The sequence below is a fragment of the Oncorhynchus gorbuscha genome, linkage group LG04 (assembly GCF_021184085.1).
Source record: "Oncorhynchus gorbuscha isolate QuinsamMale2020 ecotype Even-year linkage group LG04, OgorEven_v1.0, whole genome shotgun sequence".
Taxonomy (NCBI): Eukaryota; Metazoa; Chordata; class Actinopteri; order Salmoniformes; family Salmonidae; genus Oncorhynchus; species Oncorhynchus gorbuscha.
The window spans coordinates 50,721,437-50,746,556 of NC_060176.1; the positions used below are offsets into that span (position 1 = coordinate 50,721,437).

Below are 25,120 nucleotides of genomic sequence, written 5' to 3' on the forward strand. Positions count from 1 at the left end.
CACTAGCGAGCACACACACACGGTTAACACTAGCGAGCACACACACACGGTTAACACTAGCAAGGACACACACGGTTAACACTAGCAAGGACACACACGGTTAACACTAGCAAGGACACACACGGTTAACACTAGCAAGGACACACACGGTTAACACTAGCAAGGACACACACGGTTAACACTAGCAAGGACACACACGGTTAACACTAGCAAGGACACACACGGTTAACACTAGCAAGGACACACACGGTTAACACTAGCAAGGACACACACGGTTAACACTAGCAAGGACACACACGGTTAACACTAGCAAGGACACACACGGTTAACACTAGCAAGGACACACACGGTTAACACTAGCAAGGACACACACGGTTAACACTAGCAAGGACACACACGGTTAACACTAGCAAGGACACACACGGTTAACACTAGCAAGGACACACACGGTTAACACTAGCAAGGACACACACGGTTAACACTAGCAAGGACACACACGGTTAACACTAGCAAGGACACACACGGTTAACACTAGCTAGGACACACACGGTTAACACTAGCTAGGACACACACGGTTAACACTAGCTAGGACACACACGGTTAACACTAGCTAGACACTAGACACACTTTTCTCCAACCCTAGGCCTCTCCAGCTCAAGATGTATGCAAGCTCTGTGTGAGAGTTCATGAGGTCAGCCCTGTTCTTCTAGAGTCCGTCAAATCAATCTCAGCCCTTCATCCGTCTCTCATCTGAGAAGTCTAGAACCTGTGATGTCCTGCGTTATATACAAGAGGTCTGTCACCATTACCACTCCCTTACCCAGGGGATGGAGATAAGAGAAGGGGGGCAGTAGGTTCCATAGAGGGGCAGTAGAGTCCTAGGTCAAGTCCCAAACGGAACCTTATTCCCTAAATAGTGCACTACCTTTGACCAGGGCCCATAGAGCTCAGGTCAAAGCCCTGGTCAAAGTTAGTGCACTATATAGGAAACGGGGTGCCATTTGGGATGCACCCATAGCCTGGGCTTACCGAGTGTGTGTTGATGATCTCATCTATAGAGATGTAGATGACAGGCTTGCTCAGAGTCACCATGTCAGAGTACTCATCCACGTTAAACTTCTCCTCTGGCTCAGGGACATCACACGCAGCCTGGAAAAACACCCTGCCAGACAGGATCAAAGCATTCGGGTTGATTACTACCACACCAGGAAGATGACATTTTTTTTTATTGATTTAACGAGGTAAGTAAGTTAAGAACAAATTCTTATTTTCAATGACTGCCTACACCGGCCAAACCCGGACGACGCTGGGCCAATTGTGCGCCGCCCTATGGGACTCCCAATCACGGCTGGTTGTGATACAGCCTGGATTCGAACCAGGGTGTCTGTAGTGATGGCTGTAGTGCCTTAGACCACTGTGCCACTCGGGAGACCCACATAACTGGACACATTTGTAATAGTAATATTATCAGTTTACAAGGAACCATATATTTCTGATATCCACCCCAAAATAAACAAAACAACAAATAACATTGAAATCAGCTTAAACAGCTTAAAGACAAAACATATCCTGTTGAATCAGGGTGACAGTTGTGGTTTTCAGTGACTCTAGTTCAAATTGATTTCCAAAAAAGACAAGTCAACTGTTTGGAGGGAGGGGCAGAGAACTCTGGGAACACAACTGTATCCCTTTCTCTTGCTGTGTGTGTGTGTCTAGTGTTTGAGTGAAGACACACTACTCCACTTTCCTTGCCGGAATTCTGCACTTTCACACAGACACTTCCTCTTTCTCCCGGCTCATCTTTGGCTCACGTCAACTTAACCCTGTTCTGACTTGACCTCTACAGCCCGCTCTGTCTTAAATGATTCCCTTCTGCTTCATGAGATGGAACATTTCTCTGAGCAGTTTTATACAGAGTGAAAGTGAACTTTATCCAATAGTCTTGGGAGTTGTAGTTCTTTACTCTCACCTGAACTTCTGGTAGGTCTGGGAGATGTAGTTATTCATGGAGATCATGTGGGCATTGTCTGCCTCGAACAGCTTGTTGGCGGCGGCATGCTGCAGCATCTTGGCCACGGAGCCCAGGTTACGACGCTGGTCAGAGTGGAGCTGACCTCCGGCTGACATGTCGATGATGTCAAAGCCGTCTGGAGCCACTATGGCTGGGTTCATGTAGCGGTAGTACAGCAGGTTCCCTACAATCTGACAGCCGACACACACACACACACCCTCTGTTAAACGTAGCTGCATAGCTTCCCAAAGGGCTGTTATATCTAAGGACCTGTATTAATCAGTGCGAGCTGGATGACTACCGTGTCAGTGAACACTAGAGGAACCATAACAATACCCATAACAATATCAGCAACATACATGGAAGGTATACGAACGGCAAAGGAACGATCTAATATCACATGTAATACTCCGGTCTTATACCTTCAACAACTCATCCTCTGTAGCGTCAGGGAACTTTTCATGAAGGGAATGCTTTAGGACCTTTGCAATGTATCTCATGCCATAGCTACATGCAAAACAAAACATGGAGATCGTGTGAAATTGACAGGCATTACATAGATACACAACACAGTGATTTGATGCACAAATGATAGGAAGCAATAACATATAAATGCAGGGGGCTGTGAACATTTCAGAATGAGGGGTGTATTTTGGGCAGTTGTATAAAATAATACCATGGTTGCCCCTGCAGAGTATGGAGTCAACAGTTGTCTAAACCAGTAACATGGATGGTTTCTAACCCTCTATAAGCACTGTTTTGTTTACCCTTCCATAAACACACCACAGGGTTGCCTCCCAAATGGGACTCTCTTCCCTTTCTAGTGCACAGGGGGTCATTTGGGGCGCAGCCTGGCAGTTTGGGTTTCTGCCCTGACAGGATGTTGTCCTGTCCTGTTCCCATACAGCTTCACCTTTCAAAATGCATCCTTCCATCCTCCCTTGGAGTGATCGCTGATCTATCGCTATTGGAGTTCTGCTACAAGGCTTTGACAGAACCACTCATGTCAGATCAGTGATTGCATCAAGAAATAAAAAAGGAAAGAAAGACGGCTGCATTTTTAAAGAATTCCAAAAGGGCCTGAGACATACGGAATGTTATCCAGTGATGACACAATGGAGTTGAGCACTTTGTCTGTGGCCGTCCGCAGTGCCTGACTGGAGGACTCCAGCTTGGCGCGCACCTCCTTGTGCGACATGGCCTGGTCCGGGGTCACCTCGTAGGGCAGTTTACTAAGAGAGGGGGGACAACAGTTAGGTCAATGTGTATATGTGCAGGTCAGACCTGGTTCAAATACATGTGCATTTGATTGTATTTGATATACTTATTTTCTGTGTATTTGAGTATTGTCTAATAATGGGTCCCGACTGTTGGAAAGTATTTTCAAATACTTATTTCAAATGCCTAGGTTAAATGAGAGTGTATTTGAGTCGGTGTATTTTCAAATAAATCATATCTAAATACTTACTTCCAAAGGTCTTTGAACATGATTGAAATACCCTAAATAGTATTTGAACCCAGGCCTAACAATAAATGCATTTTGTGGGTTCAATGCTGTAACAACACAGAATAAAACAATTGATGGTAATGACTGCCCATTACTATCACTTATAAGGCATCATTTATTGACATTGCTTTACCAAATAAAAATATTTGGGTTGTGTATATTACATATGTTTTTAGTATGATGATGAATTTACTATTATATTTATAAAACCACAAGGATGGTAGTGACTGCTCATTACTGCATAGCACTTATTAATAAACCATCCTTTAAACATATTACTTTAATAAAATATTGATAAACAAAATATTTGATGACTTATTCTATTCTTAGTCATAATCTCATGTCTGCTCAGGCAGTAGCAACCTGCCAGCCATCTATCCCTGTGCTCCCAAAAGAGTCATCCTCCAGGCTAGTAGGCTAGCCTAGCTGGCTAGCTGCCTGTGGTCTGACGAAATCACTATTTCAGTAGTTCTTCTAAGTAGATAAGGCATACTTTTAAAACTGCCAAACAACAACTATCAATCAATTAGCTGTATTGTCGGGTAGAGAGACATCTAAGCAACCGCTCTCTATCCCTCTCTTATAATTAGAACAGGTCTGCCAGCCCCCACAGGCTTGCCAGGCAAGAACCAATGAGAACAGGCAGCTTTCGGTGCAATGGATTCTGGTCATTGTAGTTAATTGCAACATTGTCTGCACTTAACTATGATGAGTTAACGTCTCACAGAGTAATCTCTACAGAGAAACGGCACGTTGAGTGCACAGAAAAACTAAAAGGAATTCAAATAATTGAACCATCAGTCAACTAGTTATTTCAAAAACGAAAATAAACTGAAAGGTTGGTTAATCGCTTAGCACTAGTGTGTGTCCCACCTGGCCTCTCCAGTATTGGTCTCCAGCTGGTTGACCCAGGCCTTGTACACATCCACAGGGTTGGTGTTGATGCCCAGGCCCTTGTCCTCGATGATCTCCTTGACAACAGGTGCCAGCAGCTGCCTCAGCATGTTGTGACCACGGGCTCCACGGTTGAAGCTCACCACCATCTTGATGACCGTGGGGTTCCCGGTCACGATGTCCTGGATCTGGTCCACTTTGGACCTGAGGAGGGGTGGGGAAGAGAGATCATTTTTATCATACAACTTTATTATTCCTTTATATTCAATCAGGAAATATCAGACAACAATATAAGAACAAATGATATATAATACTGTATATGACTGGAGAGGGTCCTTGAGTTATGAACAAGGGAGACAGTGGATTCCCTAGTAGCCTGGTTGACTGACTGTTGCAATAAACAGTGCTACTGTACATCGTTGCCTTATCTGACCAATGAGCTAGCAAACATGAGCTGAGAGAAACAAAGGCACCCAGGTGAAACCATCTATATTTACTGTATAAGGTGTGTGTACGATTTGGGGACAGGTGGACAGTTCCACTCACTTGATCTCCTCCTCCAGAGCGGTCTTAAAGAGTTTGAGCAGCAGGTACTCCTCTCTCTGGTTGGAAGCGTAGTTATACAGCGTGAAGATCACTGTGTCCATGAACTTAGTGGACTTGTTCTGTGGCATCTGGAAGATCAGCTTGGCAAGGTATGAAGGGTTGGTCTGTGGAGCAGGAGAGGACATAGGGGTAAAAGAGTTTGCATGTATGTGTGTGTGTGCATGTTTAAGCGTGTGTGTTTTGAACTCACCTGTAGCAGGTAGAAGAGGTGCTGGTAGGCCTCTAGTTTCTTCCGTTTGCCTTTGCTGAGGCCCTTGATGCCCTGCCTGTCCCCTGCAGCCAGCTCCTCTTTACTCTTCTTCTTCAGCTTCTTACTGTGGGACACCACATCCTGGGAAGACAGACAGTAAAAACAGATGCAGCAGCATGGAAAAGGCCCTTCTCACCTATCCAGTTGTGTTTGATCAGTGATAGCTTTAAGGAAGACAGGGATGCATTATCAAAGTATCTGAGCAGCAGGCGTATGACTATTGTAGACAATAAAGTGTTGTCTCCAGAAGCAGTTGTTATCAGCAGCATAAGACAAATGTCACCTGTAGGGTGATCCTGTTCTTGACCAGTAAGCCGATCTTAATGTCCATCAGGTTCAGGTCTTTCTCCATCTGCTGATTGGAGCGGATTTTCGTGACCACTTCCTCCCTAAGCCGTGTCACTTCCTGTTCCTCCAGCAGGTCCAGGCTGCTTTGTTCCAGCAGGTGGACAAACTTACGCACCACCGAAAGAGGAGGGTCCTGGGCCCCGGCTACAGGGTAGAGAAAGAGAGAGAGAGAGACACACACACTTCAGGTAGTTCCATCTCTCTTCGAAATCGTAACTTCTTTGAAACCGTGTGACGTATTAAATGTTGTCTAAACTCACTGAGTGTTCTGTAGTCGTCTCTGGCTCTGTTAGCCTTGAGGAAAGCTTGGATCTTCACTATTTCTTTCTCCTGAACATACAAACAAGACAGAAGGGAATCAATCTCCCGTAAATGTCACTGAGGAATAATAGGAGTCATATTGTATGACTCCATCTCAATGACATAAACCCTCATTTTTTATGTAGGTGTTGTGTTACTCACATGGTCTATGAAATACTGCAGTCTTTGAGTGTATTTACGTTTAGCTCTCCACATCTTAACAAATGACTGAAGCTGGACCGAGAGGAAAACAACAACGTTAACAACTCGTAGCTGTGTGTTTCTGTTGAGGTTAAACTGTGTGACTTCTCTCCTGATTATTGACACTCTTTATTTCTCACTGTTTCAAACTAATGTTCTCGCTTTCAAATAAGGCTCACAGTCCCAAGTCTAACTTGTTACCTTGACGACAGTCCCCACGTTGCTTTGCAACACGTTGAGTCTGTCTTTGTATACCCTCCTCTGTTTGTAGCCCTTCCAGGAGGCCTAGACACAGACAACAAGACATTAAAATCATCCGTGTGTGAGTAAACTACAAAAGCAGTACGTGAATTTTAACTGTAAATATTCAATTCTAGTTTAACTTTAAAACATCAAATAATTAAACTGTAGAACAAATGACACAGTATAGTACCTGTAGTCGGACCACGTGTGGCTGTTGTTGTAGTAGGTAGTCCAGTCTCTGGGCATGAGCTCTTCTCACCAGGTAACCTCTGATCCTGGCCTGTAGCTGGGTTACCAGGGTCTCGTTGGCCAACCATAACTGTTCCCTGTTATACTCCGCTGTCACACCTCCAACCACACTCTGACCAGAGGACACATACAACACTAGATTAGTTCATGTGTAATGCATTATAAATGACTCAGAACATGTGTGTGGTCTCTGGTGGTGTTCTTTGTGCTATGTATGGAGAAGGTTATTCTGTTAACTGATATTTTGTGGTCTGTGTCACGCAACAAGAATAATACATCATGTCTTAGGGGGCGGCAGGTAGCCTAGTGGTTAGAGCATTGGGCCATTAACTGAAAGGTTGCAATGTTGCAAGATCGAATCCCCGAGCTGACAAGGTAAAAATCTGTTGTTCTGTCATTGAAAATAATAATTTGTTCTTAACGGACTTGCCTAGTTAAATAATGGTGAAATGTAGAAAGAATAATACATCATTTCTTATGTAGAATCCAACATAAATATGATAGGGACCTGTATTTCCTCTCTGCGGAGCTGTGTGCTGTTGTGTGTGAAGTCCTCTGGCTCCTCCCAGGTCCCCTCTCTGTTCTCCAGGTTGTAGTAGTAGTCATAACTGTCCTTGATACGGTGTTTCACCCACAAACACTCACTGCTGCCTGCTAGAGGAAACAACACCTGGACATCACACACACTCACTGCTGCCTGCTAGAGGAAACAACACCTGGACATCACACACACTCACTGCTGCCTGCTAGAGGAAACAACACCTGGACATCACACACACTCACTGCTGCCTGCTAGAGGAAACAACACCTGGACATCACACACACTCTCACTGCTGCCTGCTAGAGGAAACAACACCTGGACATAACACACTCTCACTGCTGCATGCTAGAGGAAACAACACCTGGACATCACACACACTCTCACTGCTGCCTTCTACAGAGGAAACAACACCTGGATATCACACACACTCTCACTGCTGCCTGCTAGAGGAAACAACACCTGGACATCACACACACTCACTGCTGCATGCTAGAGGAAACAACACCTGGACATCACACACACTCACTGCTGCCTGCTAGAGGAAACAGCTGAACATCACTCACTAACCTCCAATTGCATGATTTACACAATAGTTGACTGTAATATGTGGCTGTCGTACCTAGCTAACTTAAGGCAAATGCACTAAGTTGCGCTGCATAAGAGCTAAAGAGATAAATGACTGAAATATAAATGACACGCTAGAAGTTGGGAAGGTAATGTACTGAGAACAAACATCCATAAATAAGCTGATTGTATGCCAGGTTACCAGTGGTAGTGTTGAGGTCCTGGCGCTGGGCCAGCTGTGTCTGGTAGGTGTCTGCACACTCAGACAGAACCCCTCTCAACCCTGCCAGGGGAGACTGGAGGGCACGTAGGGTGGTCTGGGAGTCCCCCTCCGCCACCTCCCTGTTGATGTCTGCCACAGCTCCTGCCACTGCCACAGACAAAACGCACACAGGATCAGTTATGACATTTAACATTTTGGTCATGTTGCTCTTATCCAGTGGTTGGAGAATTGTGATGTGAAAAACTACTAAGAAATTATTTGTTCATGGTTTTGAGTGAATGGTTGGGAGTGAGCATGGTGTGCCTACATGCGAGAGCCTCCTCTTCATCTTGGTTGGCTGTGTGTATCCCTTCTTGAATCTGGTCGAGCCACAGCACAGCAGACTCATCCCCTGAGCTCTAGAGTCACAGACACACAGAGTCAACCTCTGCTTTTCAGAGTGGTAGACCACACAAACATTGACAATCCACACAATGCAATGCATAATTCTAGCTTGAGATGTGCACGCACATATCATTTCAACTTTCTGGTAAAATCAAATGTTTGAGATACAACCACAGATCTCAAGTTAGGCTTGAGCCCTAACTGAATGTTCTTCTAAGCACTAACCAAGACAGCACATGTAAAATCAAAAACAACAAAAATGTGGGAGTGGGAGTGTGTGTGATGTCCCCCCCCGCCCCCCCCCCTCCAAATACTTTGCATTTTGTGGTATTTTCTATTGGTTTATTAAGCCAGACATGCTCAAACTGGCAGAGATAATGTTTTTGTAAATATTTTAAGTATTTGAAGCCCAGGTATGAAGCACATTAACAGCTAAAGACAGCGCCAGCATGAATATTAAGTTGTACCATTTCCTCTGTGCCCAGAGGTAAGACCCGACGGAAAATGTCAAAACACATTGTTAGTTAATGGACAAAACAGCCTCAGCTCAGTCCACACCATTGGTCATGGGTCCATGGCTCAAACACAAATACCACTTAAAATAGCAGAGAAACCACACTGAATGTTTATTCAGCCTTCCTGACCAACATTTTCCTTCTCAGACTAATTGTGGAGACCTTTGGGAGCAGAGAGGTTGTCTCCCCAATGACACAAAAGGCAGGAAGGAAGCCAAGAGAAAAAAGGCCCCCTTAGTATGTCAGGAAGTGGATCTGCTTTTGAACAGTGAATTCCCCACTGACCAAACAGTATATAAATATCTTTAGGACGTGCAGAAGATAAGCAAGGACTCATACAAGCACAAACATAACATACAGACTAAAGCTAAATAGGAACTTGTTACCATATTTTCTAACTTGAAAATTGTATTCCGATCACATGGAATTTAAATGTGTGTGACTCATGGGGAATACTGAAGGTCAAAGCAGGTTCATGGAAACTGTTCCAGGAAGCTTGGTTTTGAAATCATCCTACTGTATGTTTGATGTTACCCAAGCTGATAATCTTGTTACTTAGTATAACCGGAGTTAATCTTTTTACTCTAATATTAGTAATTTTACATTAGACAAGCCATATTTTCAGTCACAGAAAACTGAAAGACTTGAGAAACATGTTCACAAAAAAACAAAACTATTTGAGGAATGACAAACAGTAAACTATTAGGACCGTCTCCTCCCACTCGGATGAATCAGTAGATAGTGTCTGACGCAGAGCAGGAATTCAGTTTCAAGCCTGGACAGGAAACACACACACAGTATACACACACCCTATGCACACAGCCTCACGGTCCACTGCTCACACCAGTGTAGAATGGACTTCCAGTACAGTAGCCTGCTTGATCATGTGAACCAGCTATGTAGATGGCTAGTTAATCCTGATAATGAACAACTAGCCTATAGCAAGTCTATAGAAACACTAGTGGACTTTGAGTTATACAGGGATAATAATAACAACAATGTGGAGGAGACAGGAGAAAGACCGGACCAATACACTGGCTGGGATTCTCTTCTGTCTGACGGTAGGACTGTCTCTCCAGGACAATGGTAAGTCACATTCTTTTTCCATTTTTCCATAGGATTTTAGAGAGGACATCATTCTTAAGCCTTTCATATTACAATTGGGGACTTTGCATCCACTTGGTCAAGCTGCATTTTGGTAGGGCTTCACCAGTTCTGTTTCCCCTCCATCAACAACATGCTTGTTATGCCTAAATGTTTGCCAGTAAATCAGCTTCACAATCACTAGTGTACGGTTGTCACACATCTTGTATGAATTGTGTAACATCATGCATGTTTTAAACAGCATTTTGAGCCAATTAACTTAAAAAATATATATATTATTATAATGACATTTCCATTCAATACAGTGTGTCAAAGGGGAATAGTTGCATTCAAAATAGAAAACCTCACATCGGAATTAAAATCTATGTTCTTCACCCCCATTTCACCACAGAGGAGAAAGTCAACAAGACAAAAATAACCGCCGTAGCTGTGTTGGACCCAAGGACGTTCAATGGCAGGAGAGTTCAGACCAACTGTACGGCTGAGACTGGGCCCCCCAGCTTGGTCTACCTGTCCCCTGGGGCCCCTGGGCTGGATGTGAGGCTGGAGGACCCTGCATTAGCCTACACCACAGGGCTCCTCAGCACCCGGCTCATCCCCTCAGCCTACCTCCTGGCCATGGCAGTGGGCATCCCCTCCAACGCTTATATCCTGGCCTTCCTGAGGCTCCGGGCCAGGTCTTTCTCCACGGCTGTCCTCTACCTTAGCTTGGCCCTCTCTGACCTACTCCTCCTGCTCTCCCTGGCCCTCCGAGTCCACTACCACCTAAACGGAAACAACTGGGTGTTCGGCGAAGCTGCCTGCCGTGTCGTCACCGCCTGTTTCTATGGCAATGTCTACTGCTCTGCCCACACCATCGCTTGTGTCAGCCTCAAGCGCTACCTGGCTGTGGTGAGGCCCTTCCTGTACAGGCGGCTGCCCAAGACGGCCTGGGCGCTGGGGGCAAGCCTGGGGGTGTGGGGCCTGTTTGGGGTGGCTGTGATACCTGAGCTCCTGGTGAGACAGAGCTTCCTGCTGCCTCGTCTGGGATTCACCACCTGCCATGACATACTGCCCCTGGAGGACTCCCCCCACGCACTGCTGGTGCCCTACAGGTTGGCACTGGTCTGTTTAGGGTTACTCGTGCCCTTTGTGGTCTGTGCCTGGACCCATGTGGCGGTGGTGCAGCATTTGGGTCGCTCGGGCCTTGACTGGACACCCTTCATCAGGGTCAGTACACTGGTCTTCCTCATCTTCACTGTGTGTTTCGCTCCCAGCGGCGTCCTCCATATCGCCCATTACGTGAGACTGTCCACCAGTGGAGAGGACGGGCTGTATGTGTACTCCAGCGCTACAGTGTGTCTGTGCTGCTTCCACAGCTGTCTGGACCCCTTCCTGTGTATTCTCATGTCCAGGACAACCGCCTCCAAACTGCGCTTCGCCTCTCTCAGGAGGACACAGCAGACACCTGTTCTGGTGTAGAGACTGTGTGTATAATGTGCCCACTGTATTGAAAAATATATATATATTTCAGCTTTATTTAACCAGGTAAGCTAGTTGAGAACAAGTTCTCATTTACAACTGCGACCTGGTCAAGATAACGCAAAGCAGTGCGACACAAAACAGAGTTACACATGGAATAAACAAGCGTACAGTCAATAACACAATAGAAAGAAGAAAAAAAGGTGTGTGCAAATGGCGAGAGGTGGTAAGGCAATAAATAGGCCATAGTAGCGAAGTAATTAGAGTTTAGCAAATTAACAATGGAGTGATAGATGTGCAGATGATGATGTGCAAGTAGGAATACTGGTGTGCAAAAGAGCAGAAAAGTAAACCAAAACAATATGGAGATGAGGTAGGTAGATTGGGTGGGCTATTTACTGATGGGATACAGCTGTACAGTATCTTCCATTGTCAGAGCACAGTGGGGGAGCCCAGAGCATGAACAAGCAAACTACTGAAAATGAAGAGGCAGGAAAGCCGTCTGGAACTACACGCTGTAAACAAGTGAACAGGAAACAGCTCTGCTTGAAATCAGACCACAATATTATGCTATGCGTTCTCCCCTGTGGGATACTATCAGACCTACTAAGTTGACTGTTTAGCAAATGTTTTCATTTGTGTACAGTATCAGTAAGGATGTCCTGAAAAACCAGCCGACGGCAACAGTGACGACAAAAACAATTCTCCCAGAGACAATGTTGAGAAACCAGACTGTTTCGGCATGTCCAGCCCACTCATTATCTCAGCCAAGGAAGGACATGCTTACTTCAAAGTTATCATTATGTACTGTTTTGATTTGTTCACAAGGACAATTTGTAAATATAAAACCCTTGCAATACAAATGAGGTATTACCATGCATTCATGTATTAGTTCATTCCCATTTTAATTCTGTATATTCTATTGTCCACATTGAAAGGTGTAGACTGCACACGCCTTTCATTTTAGTCATTTAGCAAACACTCTTATCCAAAACAACTTAGAGTTAAAGTCAGTGCATTCATCTTAAAATAGCTAGGTGGGAAACTACATACTAAGACTGAGAAACTACATATCTCAGTCTTAGTAAGTACACTTTACCTCAATTTTAGTAGCAGTAGTAGAAAAGTCAGTGCTAGTAAGAGGGAAAAAAAGTCAAGTGAGAGTGTTCGTTCACGACAGGCTATTTTTAAATGTGAAGGCCAGCATCCCGGAGTCTCCTCTTCACTGTTGACGTTGAGACTGGTGATTTGCAGGTACTATTTAATGAAGCTGCCAGTTGAGGACTTGTGAGGCATCTGTTTCTCAAACTTGACACTAATGTACTTGTCCACTTGCTCAGTTGTACACCGGGGCCTCCCACTCCCCTTTCTATTCTGGTTAGAGCCAGTTTACGCTGTTCTGTGAAGGGAGTAGTACACAGCGTTGTACAAGATATTCAGTTTTTTTCTTCTTTAATTTTCTTTTATTTGACCCCTTTTTCACCCCAATTTCGTAGTATCCAATTGTTAGTAGCTACTATCTTGTCTCATCGCTACAACTCCCGTACGGGCTCGGGAGAAACGAAGGTTGAAAGTCATGCGTCCTCCGATACACAACCCAACCAAGCCGCACTGCTTCTTAACACAGCGCGCATCCAACCCGGAAGCCAGCCGCACCAATGTGTCGGAGGAAACACAGTGCATCTGGCAACCTTGGTTAGCGCCCCTGCCCGCCACAGGAGTCGCTGGTGCGCGATGAGACAAGGTTATCCCTACCAGCCAAACCCTCCCTAACCCGGACGATGCCAAACCAATTGTGCGTCGCCCCATGGACCTCCCGGTCGCGGCCGGCCGAGACAGAGCCTGGGCTCGAACCCAGAATCTCTGGTGGCACTGTGATGCAGTGCCTTAAAAACAAGGACAGTTCAAAGGGACCCCAAACTTTTGAACGTTAATACATATTATATACACACACACACTATTTATTTATTTGATTAAATGTTTAGGTGGGGGAGCTGTGGGATTATTTAAGATAGTCTGAAGAGGTAGGGTTTCAGGTGTTTTCGGTAGATGGGCAGGGACTCCTCTGTCCTAGCTTCAGGGAGAAGCTGATTCCACCATTGGGGTGGATACAGTACATGTCACAGAATAAGCAGAGGTTTAAATAAAGGTGAGTGCAGGTTCATTCCGATAAGACAGACCCTTGAACATGCTCCCATTAATCACTGAACATCTCATTCATCTCTCAGTCACTGTCCCTAGCCTTCTCAACTAAACGCCTTATTAGGTCTAGGTTACAGATCTACAGTCATTCCAAGTGGCATATATATCGCACTACTTTTGACAAGAACACTGGGCGCTAGACAAAAGTAATGCACTATATTCGAAATATGGCAACCTAGATCTGTAGCCTGGATCTGTAACCTAGATCTGATCAACAGCTGTGATCCCCAGCCTCTGGGTACTAATGCCTTCTCTGTACATGAGATGTATTAAGATGGAGGCTTCTCTGCTCGAGGGAAGATATCTATAGGATCTCATAATAGCTGACAGTCCAGTACCTTACAGATGAGTAGCTTGGTGTTCTGCAGGACGTCATGGTAGTGTTTCGCTGTTGCTGGGTTTACCCCCTGCAGTTTGGCCGTGGGCAGGAGCAGAGCAGAGAGGGTCTGTTCAGGATCCCCAGAGCTCAGCGCCTCGTTGATCTCAGCTATAGCAATAATACCTGGAGGGGAGTTGAGACAGACAGCACGTGTAATGACACAGTCAGGGGGAGTTGAACCACACCAAGCAGCAGGGAAACAGCCCTAATGATACTGATCTCAGGACTACTTCATCGATGAGCCCTTGAATAACGTACTTAATTCTAATTGGCTCCAGGGGCGCCGTGCTACTACTACTGTATGGCTAACCCTGTAAAACAACACATCTTCTGCACCTATCCGGTGTACGTGACAATAAAACATTGTATTATTATTTAGACTGTATTTATTTCACTGCTAACTTGGTTTGACGGGAGACATTGTCTACATTCCAAATGGCACCCTATTCCCTAATTAGTGCACTACTTTGGCCAGAGCGCTATGGGCCCTGCTCAAAAGTAGTTAACTAAATAGGGTGAAATTTGGGATGTAGTCAGTGTCGAGACCGTTCGAGGACTTGACTTACGCTCGTGTTCTTCATGGACCTGTAGGTTGACAGCGTCGATGGTCTTCTGAACATCGTTCCAGGTGAGGAACTCCAGGCCTTGGGACAGGCTCTCGGCTCGGAGACTGATTAGAGTGTCTGCATACCTGAGTGGGGGAAGGGGCAGGGCCAGGCTAGGTTACACATTACATTTACATTTAAGTCATTTAGCAGACGCTCTTATCCAGAGCGACATTAGGCAGACAGACGTTTCTTCTTCCAGTTGTTACCTGTGTGTGTGTGTGTGTGTGTGTGTGTGTGTGTGTGTGTGTGTGTGTGTGTGTGTGTGTGTGTGTGTGTGTGTGTGTGTAACTGGAGTTCTCTCTCTGGAGCAGGGGACTCCAACAGGTCAATCGAGAGTTACCAGTAGTTGACCAAACATTTCTGAAAGTACATGCTTTTTTCATGAGTTCCGCCGCAAACTTTCATGAACAAATCTCACAAGTACCAGACACCACAAGCTTCCAGCTACTATCAAATAGTAAAGCCATCTTGACATTATCCCACCCCTGGTTAGCCACTATTGGCTTAAAAAGCCAAGCGTAACATCTGCCAATTAATTTCAAGCAATATTGCCACTTTAGCAAACTCAGCATGTGCAACAGTACAGAAACATTACTAGACCGACACATTGCTCTCTCTCTAGATCCACAATTAAAAGGGGAATTACACTCAAAAATGTGTTCGCTTTTTTCCAGGCCTTAAATTTTTTCTTTTGATGCGATTTAAGCATTGACATAGACTCAGATCATCCAATTTCATTGGTTCTCCAATAATTATTTATATTTTGTTTGTGAAAAATAAAAAAACAATCCAAAACTCGGAAAAATTCAGCAGCAAAAACAACATTTGGGAAAATACTAAACAGATTTTATAGGGTTAAAGTTGTCTATTTCTTTCAGGAAACTAGGCCTTCTGGAACATGTGAAATTTCATGTGCCTTAATAACAAATGTGTATGCAATCTGTAAATACGAATACAATTACTCAATTACAAGCCTAGTTGGTTTAGCCACAGAAAAATGTAGCAACCTTGCTGCTAGCCATGATTGGCTGAGATAATGAGTGGGCTGGACATGCCGCGAGATGAGTTCGGATCGGTCTGCCATGTAGCAGGCTTCTGTCTATTTGAGCTGGTCAGTATGTTTAGGTAATCCTGTCTAACGTGACTTTAAATATATATATAGATTGTAGTAGAATTGCATTAGTGTTGCTCTCCACTTTCTGGAGGACCGTGGTTTGAAATCAGTGGAATTAGAGTATGATAAATAAGGAGATGGAGAAAACACCTGTCTCCGGATTACATCTTCAAACTAAGGGCAACCATGGCATGTGTGAGAGAGGAAGAAGCATTCATCCATGTAACAGTCTAGCAAGCAACATTTTCAGATATTGCACGTTTCAAATTTTGTCAGATGAGGGGAGAGGGGGAGCTGCTGGATGGTCGACCCTTCACACTTTGTTGTAAAGTACAAGACGGATACTCTCTTTTAGTATCAACTAAAGGAATGCCTTTGTTCAGACACTTTTGCCCACCCAAAACTAACATCCAAAAAGTGATAATGGAACAATATTCAACTAGGGTTGCAAAGGATCGGAAACTTTCCTGGATATTTTCCATTGGAAGTTAAGCCAAGGAATTTGGGGGATTTCACTTAAATTCATCAGAATAGTTAGCTTATAACAGTTAACATTTTTTTGTGGGATACACATAAAACAATTCTAGGTCTTGTGGCATATTTTGGTTAAACTATCCCCAAGTCAATGGAATTGCAACCCTCTACATGCACAGTACATGTACATTCTTCAATCACATGTGCAGTGCACTCCCATCACATTGCCCTCCATTACATTTTCAATTGCACGATAATGAGATGCTATTGAGCCCACACTACTACACCGTCTAAGCCAAGGGTTACATGCCTTCTGGTAAGTTTTGATTACAATACTGGGTGTGGTGAATATATTTTACATGACATACATGATCATTTTTTAACTAGTAAATAGTAGCCTACAGCAAAGTGTGTTTAAATCATTTAGTTTTTAGTTTTTTTAAGTTTTTGCTACCATGTCTCTCCTAGACATGGCAATATCACAGTCTGCCAATATGGACAGCCCCATCAAGAGGATCCTCCTGGATTATATATTTTGGGAGAGAGTGGTAAGCAGCCTGAAACCTATAGCAGTAGCCATTGCACGGATTGAGGGAGACAATGCCATCCTGTCTGATGTTCAAACTCTGCTTGCAGATCTAAGAGAAGAAATGCGTGCTGCCCTGTCCACGTCACTGTTGCTCGAAGCAGAGGAAACTGCAGTTCTGAAATACATTAAAAAGCATGAAAACTTGTGCCTGAAGCCCATACACGCCACAGCGTACATGTTGGACACCAGGTATGCTGGCAAGAGCGTCCTGCCTATTGCAGAGATCAACAAGGCCTATGGTGTCATCACTAACGTGTCTCGCCACCTTGGCCTGGATGAGGGCAAGGTTCTTGGCAGTCTGGTGAAGTACACTACCCAGCAAGGGCTTTGGGATGGAGATGCAATATGGCAGTCGTGCCAACATATCTCATCATCCACCTGGTGGAAGGGACTTTGTGGATCTGAGGCTCTTTCCTTTGTTGCCTCCATCCCGCAAATCCCACCAACATCAGCTGCCTCAGAGTGCAACTGGTCCTTGTATGGGAACACACACCAAAGCACGTAACAGGCTGACCAATACAAGGGTTGGAAAATTGGTGGCCATCCGGGAAGAAAAATTGGGCTTTTTGAGCCTGACAAGGAGCCATCCTCCTCAACAAGGTTGGAAAGTGACAGTGAAGATGAGGCCTCAGAGTATGATGTTCAAGAGGTGGGCATTGAGGAGGTCCAGAGAGAAGACATGGAAGCCTGAGAGGAAGACAACCAAAGCTCTAGTTTCTAGACTATCATTTTCCAGATATATATTGAATATTTTGGGGGGAGATACGAAGGATCATTGGGGATCACTCAATATTCCCTTTCCTTTGTTGTTCAGTGAAGTCAACTAATTAAAGTTCAATTAGTAACTAAATTGTTTTTTTTTGTGTGTTTTTTCCCCACATTTCCATTGGAAGGATTTAATCATTTGCAATTATATCTACTTATGATAAGGTAAAAGGTTTATGTTTGTCTCCATATGATATGGTAAATATATCCAATGCAAAAAACAACTTATGTATGAATTTGCATATATATTCCCATTAATTCCCACAGAGAGTTTCCACCTCTGAATAGTCCCAAAAATGTGCAACCATATATTTAACATAATGTGGGAAGTGGTCAGTGGGGAACTATGGAAAACTAATGTCACATTGTTTTTTATTTTGTGATGTTATTAAAAACTGTAAGGACCAAATACTGTAACATGGAAAGGATACCCCCTTTATCTGTCAAGTTTGTATCCAATATGTTGTGAATACAATATGAAAAGTATTGAAGCTGTGTGTTTAGGAATGTGATTTTAGTTTTCTAATGATAGTTTTTGATATGTTTTGCACATTAAATAGCCAGGCCCCGTCAGAGAGCTTGTCAGTATGACAGAACGCCCCTTTTGACCAAGAGTGCATAAAGGCATGGAAGAGGAATCAACCCTTAAACCAGGAAACGTGAGGCTGGTATCTTCATGTTGGAAATGGTTGAAACTTTGAACCTCAACACGAGGTGAAGAAATTAACACCATCCTTTGGACCAGAGAGACAAAAAGCTGCAGCTCATGTCAATCGTGGTCCGAATCCTGAATGCCAACACGATAAGGAAGAGGCGAGAAGCTCACCTTAGACAATCACTTGTACAGCTGATTAGCTGTCTTAAGTCAGATCACAAAAAGCGAATCTAAGTGAGACTATCCTACGACGCTCATCACCAATCGGAACCGTCGGCTAGCTTTCTTCCAGAGTGAACAACAGTAGAAGACAGGAAAGGGGAGACCCCTTGCAGACAATCAGTGCCATACAGCTGGAAGGCCAACAACTTCCCGAGAAGGCTTGTTCCCACCGAGAGATATGACGAACGAAGGCATTTCACACATAAAATTATTAACGATCTCTTATTCCAAACGAGCTGTGGTTTGTGTGCAAAGTTTGAGGTTTATGGGAGAATAGTTATAGAATGTGTTCCTTTTTCTCTGTCTCCCTCTTTATCCCCCTCTCCATCTGTGTAATAAGCAGTCATATTTTGTCCGTCCATTAGGGACCTTACACCCTTTACATGAGACTATGTTTATTCTGTGTTATAATTTATTTAGCTAGTAAATAAATAATGAACACAATTTGTGTAGTACTGAATAATGAGCTAGACTGGGGTTTTTGCAGATCCAAGAAGGTTACGAGTGGTCAGAATGATGATTTGATAAGAGGTAATGATTAATAAGATGACTGTTTATCGATGAAATAGATAAAGACCTGAGAGTTTAATTCGGGAGATGGTAACTCTAAACAAAGTCTTCTGTGGTGCCCCAAATACTAATGTTAATTGTACATGACTAATTTAAAATTGGGTAACAATTAAACAAAGTTAATGGATTAAATAAATAAGTCATCAGATTAATGGAAGTAAAGTCACAAAACTATCTAATCCGATTTCAGAGCACTCTCACCTGAGTGTGCCAGAGCGCATGAATTTGATGAATTTACAAATGCTCAACACCCGTTGAATACGGCCGGTGTTAGTAAACGTTGGAAAAAAAGAGTGTAAATTGTTGTTGGAAGCACAATTGCAGTCATCAATGCTCTGGATAACATAAAAACAGCCTAACTAGGTCAGGTCAGATGAATTGAGAAGAAAAAGTCTTATGACATACACACACATGAGACAGGGCCATGACTACACCAATGAAAGGAACCACTTAAGTTCATGCCGAGCAAGAGATGTATTGGCTGTCTAGATGTGCAAGGAGTTGACTCTGCCCAGTAGCGGGTATAAATATATGTACTTGTGGAAACATGTCTGTCTTTTCAGTTGTTTAACCCAGTGGGTGAATAAACTTGTTTTGAGCTTTTTCTAGTTTATCAGAACCTAATAACACCAAGGACCTGTAAAGTGTTGCAGGGGAGAAGATAAGCAAGCTAGAAAAACAATTAGTAACTTCAGATGAGTTACATTTCATTTAAGTAGCTCTCATGCAAGAAAAGGTTGGAGACCCCTGCTCTAGAGGAACAAAAGGGTAGATAGTTGTGGTGTTACCTGTGATATGTCAGATAGTTGTGGTGTTGGCTACCTGTGCAGGTTGTGGTGTTGGCTACCTGTGCAGGTTGTGGTGTTGGCTACCTGTGCAGGTTGTGGTGTTGGCTACCTGTGCAGGTTGTGGTGTTGGCTACCTGTGCAGGTTGTGGTGTTGGCTACCTGTGCAGGTTGTGGTGTTGGCTACCTGTGCAGGTTGTCCTGATCCATGTTGCTGAAGCCCAGAGGAGAGTCCGTCAGCTGTTCAGTAACAGCCTGGGGGTCCTTGGTGTCCAGGACCTCGTTGAGCACGGCCACCGCAGACAGCATCTCTACTGCCACACACAGCTCTTCATGCCCCAGTCCTACCTCCTCAATGCAATCAGACGGAAGGATCAGTGACCATATACACCTGGACAGACACACAACTTTCTGCACACTGGCGAACCAAGCTTGAGAAATCTATTACTACTTTGTTGTGCCAACTAGCACCAGCTCACAACTGTACAAGTTAATATGATAGCTTAAAATAGAAAAGTGTAATTTCAACTCAAATGTGTGTGTGTGTGTTAGTGTGTGAATGCCTGCATGCGTTCGTCAACCTTTGCCCCCTGTATCTGCAGGCTGAACAGTTCGGTCTGGTAGAGGTTGGCAGCTGTCTGGTAGACAATAGGAAGCTGGGCCTCTGGGTTCATCAGCTCCTCCACCGTCTCTGCTGCTATGCCATGACGAATGGCTGCGTTGATCGCTACAATGGCCTCCAGTTCTGAACAGGAAACCCATCATACTCATCAATCTTCTTATAATGCAGATGGCAAAAGATTTACAACCTATAAATACACAGACACATTTATTCTGATGTAATTCATATAAATTACTGGAATGATACATATAAATGACTTACTTCGTTTCTCTGCCTCAGCAAAGTCATTAGTGGAGCTGACCACCCTCTGAATCTCCTCCCTCTGCAGCATCATTGCACCTCCAGCATCCTGAGGTCCAAGGAGAAAGTGTTTGGGTGACAAGTTCAATTTAATAGAAAAACCCTGGTTCTGTAACACTAACACAACTTTAATCAACAAATAAAGTCTGGGGCTGTTGAAGGCAAAAACACATCCACACAGTGTGTTAGTATTCTCCTTTCCTTTGACAGGACACCTTATATCCCAACACCTGTAAAAACCTACTAGACATGCATCCACTACTTTGACCACTGGCCTTACCAGTGGTGTAAAGTACTTCAGTAAAAATAGTTTAAAGTACTACTAAGTCATTTTTTGGGGTATGTATTTTACTATTTATATTTTTGGCAACATTTACTTCACTACATTCCTAAAGAAAATGACGTACTTTTTACTCTATACATTGTCCCTGACATCCAAAAGTACTCATTACATTTTGACAGGAAAATGGTCCAATTCACACACTTATCAAGAGAACATCCCTGGTGTCTGATCTGGCAGATTCACTAAACATAAAAACACTCCATTTGTAAATGATGTCTGAGTGTTGGAGTGTGCCCTGGCTATCCTTAAATTAAAAAAAATCAAAATACAATTGTGCCGTCTGGTTTGCTTTAATGTAAGGAACTTGAAATATTTTATACTTTTACTTTTGATACTTGAGTAAAAGTTTTAAAAAGTATTTGGTTTTAAATATACTTAAGTAGTATTTTACTGGGTGAATTTCACTTGAGTCATTTTATATCAAGGTATCTTTACTTCTACTCAAGTATGACAATTGAGTACTTTTTTCACCACTGGGCCTTACTAACCAGAGCCTTGACTTCGCAGTAGGAGGTTAAGTGCTCCAGGTACCAGTGGGAGTTTTCCTCCTGGACCCCTAGCATTCCCAGAGCGGGCATCCTGAGCCCAGCCAGCAGAGCAGCCTCGTCCTGGGCAGAGATGGCCTGGTTCACCTGCTGCACCGCCACCTGGGCTGGAGAGACAGACAGGAGGGAGCAGGGGTTGGATGGAGACACTATCCAAACACCCCCACCCCCCCGGATACTACCTATAGACCATGTGTGGAGGCCCGAGAGTCTGCGGATTTTAACTCCTCCCTTGTACTTGATGAAGGTCATTGATTAGTTAGAAACTCCTCTCACCCAGTTGTCTAAGTCTCTAATGCAGCTCTAATTGGACAAAAATTGAGAAGAAATAAGAAAAAGCAGCAGACACACGCCCCTACAGAATTTGAGTTTCACACCCCTGCTCAAGGCCTATCCTAGAGATGTTCATTATAGAGCTGAGGTCATAAGACAGGAACTGTAGTTACTGTTAACAAGGTCAATGCAGCTCTGGATCTCCTGCTGGGTCAGCAGCTCCTCATAAACATCTCTCTCCTCTGTGGCTACAGATGAGCGCTGAGCAGGGAGACAAGAGAAAAGCATCGTCTTAGACGGACTATAAACGTGCATTTTTAAAAGGATAACACGAGATTCTGGCAACCAAGCCGTTTTCTACTTAACCAGAGTCAGATGAACTCATGGATACCATTTTTTTTGCATGCTAGCTATATCGGTAGACATCCAGTCATTGCTCAAATACTAGTTAGCATTGGCTCACAACACTACTTTCAACTTCCTTCAAACTGCAAAGATATACAAATGGTATCCATGAGTTCATCTGGCTCTGGTCAAGTAGAAAGAATATTGCACTATTCCTTCAAGCTTTTTTAAATGTTGTGCATATTGAAACTAAATCTGTCATGCTAAAATAGTTGATAATCTGGACATCATATTAACTTCAGATTTCATATCTTTGCAGAAGAAATGTGTAATTTAACACAGTGGGTTAAATGTTTACACAGAGTTAGTGAGGAGTATGGGAGGAGAGATGCCAGTTGGTGTGGGAAGACTAGTGTTGTAGTGGGAGTTCAGCTGATGATGCAGTCACTGGAATGTCATGGCAAGTGTTTCAGGTGGTTTAGAACTTTTGCTTCCATGTCATTTTGATGTTGATAAAATCCCAGTAAAGTTTGCCAAATTCCATAAGCAGGCAATTTTAGCTTGGATGTTAGCGTATAAACACCATTTTTACCCTCACAGATACTTTATATGGAACAACAAAGATATACGATTAAAAAATAAGTCTCTTTTTCGTAACTGGTTTGAGAATAAAATGATTTTGGTTGGTCAGTTACTGAATGAGGATGGATATCTACTCATATATGGGGAATTTCTTGATAAATTTAAAATTCCAATAACCCCAAAAGAATATGCAATTGTTTTTGATGCGATTCCAAGGGGGGTTGTATCATTTAAATGTATCTGTTGTTGATGTAAGTAACATAGATTTATATGAAAATATATGAAATCGGTAATATTAACCTCAAAGACAAATGTAGTAATAAACAGATTAGGAATATTGTTTGTGATACTACAATTCCATCAGCAAGATTATTTTGGTCAAATATCTATGGTGATATACAGTGGGGGAAAGCATGGAAAATTACTAACAAATATTATATCAGTAATAAAGTAAAGGAAGTTTCATTTAAAATGTTACATAGAATTTATCCTGTGAAACATGTTTTGGAAAGATTCAAGCTAAATATCGACTATAACTGATTTCTGTGGAATGAAGAAGACCATTTTGCATTTGTTTTTTGCCTGTGTTTATAGTTTAATTTTTGGGATTGACATACAGAATTTGTTACAAAAAAAAAGAGGACAGGTTGTACTATTTAATGGTTTTGATATGATTCATTTCAGAAATTCTGACATAGATAACGATATAGTATATTTAATTCCAACTGCAAATAACACTAGGTAAATTTCATATTCACAAATGCAAATGGTCTAATTCAAAACCAAACTTTTTTCACTTTATAAATTAACAGTATGGCACTACTTTAACTAAAATGAAAAACAAAAAGGCAATTAAAACTTGTATTATTAATGAATATTATTTGTTTGTTTAGGATTCCTGGCAATGTAAATAGTTTGTATGTATGCTTGTTGCATGTGACTATTCCTCTTTTGTTTGTTGATATTTGATAATAAAAACAATTTAAAAAACAAAGTGTTTCAGGTGGTAGTCACTGCAGACAAGACTCATATACTACAAATTCTCACTACCTCTCTGCCTGGTCTAAGAGGTTTCTGTTCAGAACAGGATCAAGTTGCTGATCAAAGATCAGTTTTGAAAATTCTACCAGAATCAGGGCCCATAGATCTCTGGTCAAAGGCAGTAATCTTGAAAGAGAATGTGATGCCATTTGGGATGCAAACTTTTTTTTACTGACTCTTGTGTGGAAAGGACAACAACAGGGAGGCTCTCAGAATTCCTCACCCTGCCTGAGGCCTGGTCCTCCTTGCTAGCCTTGGCCCGGCTCAGTGTAACCTGGTAGTCCTGGGCCAGCTCTTCCACAGTGTTCCTCAGCATGGCGTTGGGGTTCTTCAACGCCCCCATGGTCACGGTCGCCTCACCCTTATCCACCGCCTCGTTGATGGCAAACACAGCAGCGTGCACTGGGGACAGAGGCAAGAATAAGTACCACTCAGCAGCAAACATGTCTCTCTATAGGAGGTCAGACTTTTGTTAAAGCCCAGCACTAACACAACAGATTCAATTTATCATCAAGGCCTGGATTATCTCAATCGGATGTTTTTGTGCTGTGCTGGAACCAACCCTGCACACCCTATGGGTCTATTCAGGAGCAGGATAGAAGACCAGTGGTCTCCAGAGGAAATCCAGTGGACGGAACAGTGTACTGTACTACTTACAGGCTGCCTCGTCCACTGAGAGCTCATTGGCCAGGATGCCTCCTATCTTACTGAAGGTTGGCATCTGGATGCCGTACTTCTCCAGCTCACTCCGCATGTTACTGATCTCCTCCTCTGTAGGACAGACAGGATCACATTACAAACAGGTCAGCCAAACTGGCACAGCAGGAAACCTCTATACCCCGGAGCAAATGAGGTTGGTGACCTTAATTGGGGAGGACGGGCTCATGGTAATGACTGGAGCGGAATCAGTGGAATGGTATCAAGTACATCAAACACATGGTTTCCAGGTGTTTGATGCCATTCCGTTTGCTCTGTTCCGACCATTATGATGAGCCGTTCTGTGCCTAGAAGAGGGACTGCTCATTCACTAGCAACCTATATAACATCAAGACGCACTGGAGATTTTAAACAGAACGGTAAAGAGACGTGTTTGGTATTTCACACTTCACTCATATCAACCACGTTACAAATCATCTCCACAGTGCTTATCGAATTGAACACGCAGCTGGGAGCGAGTGATGACATTCTGTTTCGATCAAAACCAAACATGAGCGCCAATTATGTGTCATTACTGCACGCACGTGCGCCAGCCGAGGCAATTTAAATGAGTCTTCAGAAGACGCCGAGGCTCATGTTTTCCTTTAG

General features: G+C 43.4%; 2 protein-coding genes across 3 annotated transcripts in view; one reads left to right on the forward strand and one right to left on the reverse strand.

The window, feature by feature from the left end:
- Positions 1-25,120, reverse strand: part of iqgap2 (IQ motif containing GTPase activating protein 2) — an 80,680-nt gene that overhangs the window by 10,293 nt on the left and 45,267 nt on the right. The window contains exons 7-30 of one of the 2 annotated variants that reach the window (XM_046347115.1): positions 24,473-24,586; positions 24,039-24,217; positions 22,021-22,108; positions 21,518-21,681; positions 20,648-20,735; positions 20,346-20,509; positions 19,952-20,112; positions 14,549-14,673; positions 13,942-14,105; positions 8,245-8,335; positions 7,917-8,084; positions 7,118-7,260; positions 6,551-6,721; positions 6,319-6,402; positions 6,079-6,150; positions 5,877-5,946; positions 5,552-5,760; positions 5,209-5,349; positions 4,959-5,122; positions 4,392-4,616; positions 3,103-3,243; positions 2,434-2,518; positions 1,970-2,202; positions 1,030-1,162 (exon numbers count right to left, since the gene is read on the reverse strand). In XM_046347115.1, the coding sequence (XP_046203071.1) occupies positions 1,030-1,162; positions 1,970-2,202; positions 2,434-2,518; positions 3,103-3,243; positions 4,392-4,616; positions 4,959-5,122; positions 5,209-5,349; positions 5,552-5,760; positions 5,877-5,946; positions 6,079-6,150; positions 6,319-6,402; positions 6,551-6,721; positions 7,118-7,260; positions 7,917-8,084; positions 8,245-8,335; positions 13,942-14,105; positions 14,549-14,673; positions 19,952-20,112; positions 20,346-20,509; positions 20,648-20,735; positions 21,518-21,681; positions 22,021-22,108; positions 24,039-24,217; positions 24,473-24,586 (3,377 nt within the window). Of the gene's footprint in view, positions 1-1,029; positions 1,163-1,969; positions 2,203-2,433; positions 2,519-3,102; positions 3,244-4,391; positions 4,617-4,958; positions 5,123-5,208; positions 5,350-5,551; positions 5,761-5,876; positions 5,947-6,078; positions 6,151-6,318; positions 6,403-6,550; positions 6,722-7,117; positions 7,264-7,916; positions 8,085-8,244; positions 8,336-13,941; positions 14,106-14,548; positions 14,674-19,951; positions 20,113-20,345; positions 20,510-20,647; positions 20,736-21,517; positions 21,682-22,020; positions 22,109-24,038; positions 24,218-24,472; positions 24,587-25,120 lie in introns of both variants that reach the window. The other variant, XM_046347114.1, reaches the window with a different exon arrangement.
- Positions 9,623-11,552, forward strand: LOC124034225 (proteinase-activated receptor 3-like). Its single transcript, XM_046347116.1, has 2 exons — positions 9,623-9,922; positions 10,332-11,552. Exons 1-2 carry the CDS (start codon positions 9,835-9,837, stop codon positions 11,399-11,401), a joined length of 1,158 nt encoding a protein of 385 aa, XP_046203072.1. The 5' UTR covers positions 9,623-9,834; the 3' UTR covers positions 11,402-11,552.

Excerpts from the sequence above, each read along its gene's own strand:
- LOC124034225 (XM_046347116.1), top strand. The coding sequence starts at position 9,835 with ATGTGGAGGAGACAGGAGAAAGACCGGACCAATACACTGGCTGGGATT. Across the intron at positions 9,923-10,331 it reads ACTGTCTCTCCAGGACAATG|AGGAGAAAGTCAACAAGACA; the intron begins GTAAGTCACATT and ends ATTTCACCACAG.